At 59.9% G+C, this 1693-nt stretch overlaps 1 protein-coding gene across 1 annotated transcript; it reads left to right on the forward strand.

Moving 5' to 3' along the window:
• Window positions 1-260: 260 nt before the first annotated feature.
• LOC147981969 (F-box protein At3g07870-like) lies at window positions 261-1388 on the forward strand. The gene has a single exon (XM_087516163.1). The coding sequence runs from the start codon at window positions 261-263 to the stop codon at window positions 1386-1388; it is 1128 nt and encodes a 375-aa protein (XP_087372289.1).
• The last annotated feature ends 305 nt before the right edge of the window (window positions 1389-1693 follow it).

The raw sequence follows: 1693 nt of genomic DNA on the forward strand, positions 1-1693 counted from the left end.
ACCGGAATAACCCGACCCGAAATTTCATGCAAAGCCGGACGCCGAGGACCGACTTGCGTCCAACGTACGTATGCACGAAACGGTGTCGGAAGAGGACACAATCCAAACCGCAAGTACAGACGGGTCCCTCATATATGCTATCCTTTTGTATGAGACAGGACGGCGCAGAGCTTATATCCGACGTACGTTCTACTACTACTTTTCGTCCTTAATTAACTCCTTGACCGACGTTCGACGGCGAGGCCGCGCGCCGCCAACCGATGGACATCCCCATGGACGCCCTCGTCGAGATCCTGGTGAGGCTGCCGCTCATCGCCCGCCTCGAGGCCCGCCTCGTCTGCCGGCTCTGGCGGGAGGTCGTCACCCAGCGCACGTGGACGGACATGCGGAGGCTGGGCAACATCCTCGCTGTGGACAGCGAGGGACGCGCGCACTTCACCGGTGCGGGGCATTGCCTGAGATCTCAGGCGTGGAGCATTGGCAACCGAGGACGCGGCCGCATGAGCATCGTCGGCACCTGCAACGGCATCGTCTGCCTGTGCTACGACGGCGACTGGGGGGCCGGCTACCCCGGCGGCGACGTCCAGCTGGTCAACCCGGCGACCGACTACGGGTTCGGGCTCCCGGAGCTTCCACTGTCTGACACCGCCGTCATGCAGAAGCCGGGCGGCTGGAGGTGGCACGAGACGTACGTCTTCGCGCGCCACCCAACGACGCGGCAGTACAAGATCGTGCACATCCCCTGCCACTTGGACCGGTTCTGTAAGCCCGGCATGGTGCAGGTGTTCACGCTGGGGGAGGCGTCGTGGCGGGAGGTGCATGCCGGCCCCGACTCCAGGTGCACCCCCGGCGCCTGCCGCCTCACCGACGTCGACGGCACGGTGTACTGGGTCACGAAGGGCCGCAGGAAGATCATGTCGCTCGACCTGGGAGACGAGCGCGTCAAGCCCGTCGAGCCTCTTCCCGTGCCTGTCAGACCGGCCCGCTGCCGTCGACGACAGCGACGACGCGGTGACGGTATGGGTCCGTGCCTAACGAACGTGCACGGGAGGCTGGGGGCGGCCGTCGAGGACGACGACGGCGAGTCGGTGACAGTATGGGTCCTACAGGGCGAGCGGTGGAGCCGCCGTTACGTGGTGAAGGCGCACAGGCTCGCGATGCCGTACTTCGCTCACGGCGACTGCGTCCTGACGCTTGGAAGCGCCGGCAAAATTTTTGCCGTGTATCGGCACAACGTGAGTGAAGCGGAGAGGTCACAGGGCAGCGTGGTGCAGATCGGAGACAAGGACCGACACAACGGGGAAGTACTCTCTTCCTCTTACCGCATCGACCGGACGTTCTCCTACGTCCGGACCACAGCGCGGCCTTGGTCGGTAACGAGATCGTGAATTTGCAGGGGTTTCGTAGAGACTAGGTGGTGACGCGCGCTTTGCCGCGCCGTTTCTCGGTTGTGAGTTAATTTTTTGTGGCTATTATGGTTAAAGATGAGCACTTTTACACTGAAAAACAAAGAACCAAACTGAACTGATTTGAGCAGTATTCTGGTTTACTTGGTTTATGGTGTTCGTATTGATGTTTCCATCGCTAGTTGTTTCTGTCTTGGTATATTGTCGGTGTTTCTACATAAACCAAAATGATTATCAAACCATTTACACAGAAATAGACTTCTCTTTTTTCCAACTTCCCTACCTTG

This window comes from Triticum urartu, chromosome 3A (genome assembly GCF_056163025.1).
Source record: "Triticum urartu cultivar PI428250 chromosome 3A, HENAU_Tu73, whole genome shotgun sequence".
Taxonomy (NCBI): domain Eukaryota; kingdom Viridiplantae; phylum Streptophyta; class Magnoliopsida; order Poales; family Poaceae; genus Triticum; species Triticum urartu.

What these genes read in the sequence shown, in the direction of transcription:
- LOC147981969 (XM_087516163.1), top strand. Translation starts at nt 261, where the DNA reads ATGGACATCCCCATGGACGCCCTCGTCGAGATCCTGGTGAGGCTGCCG.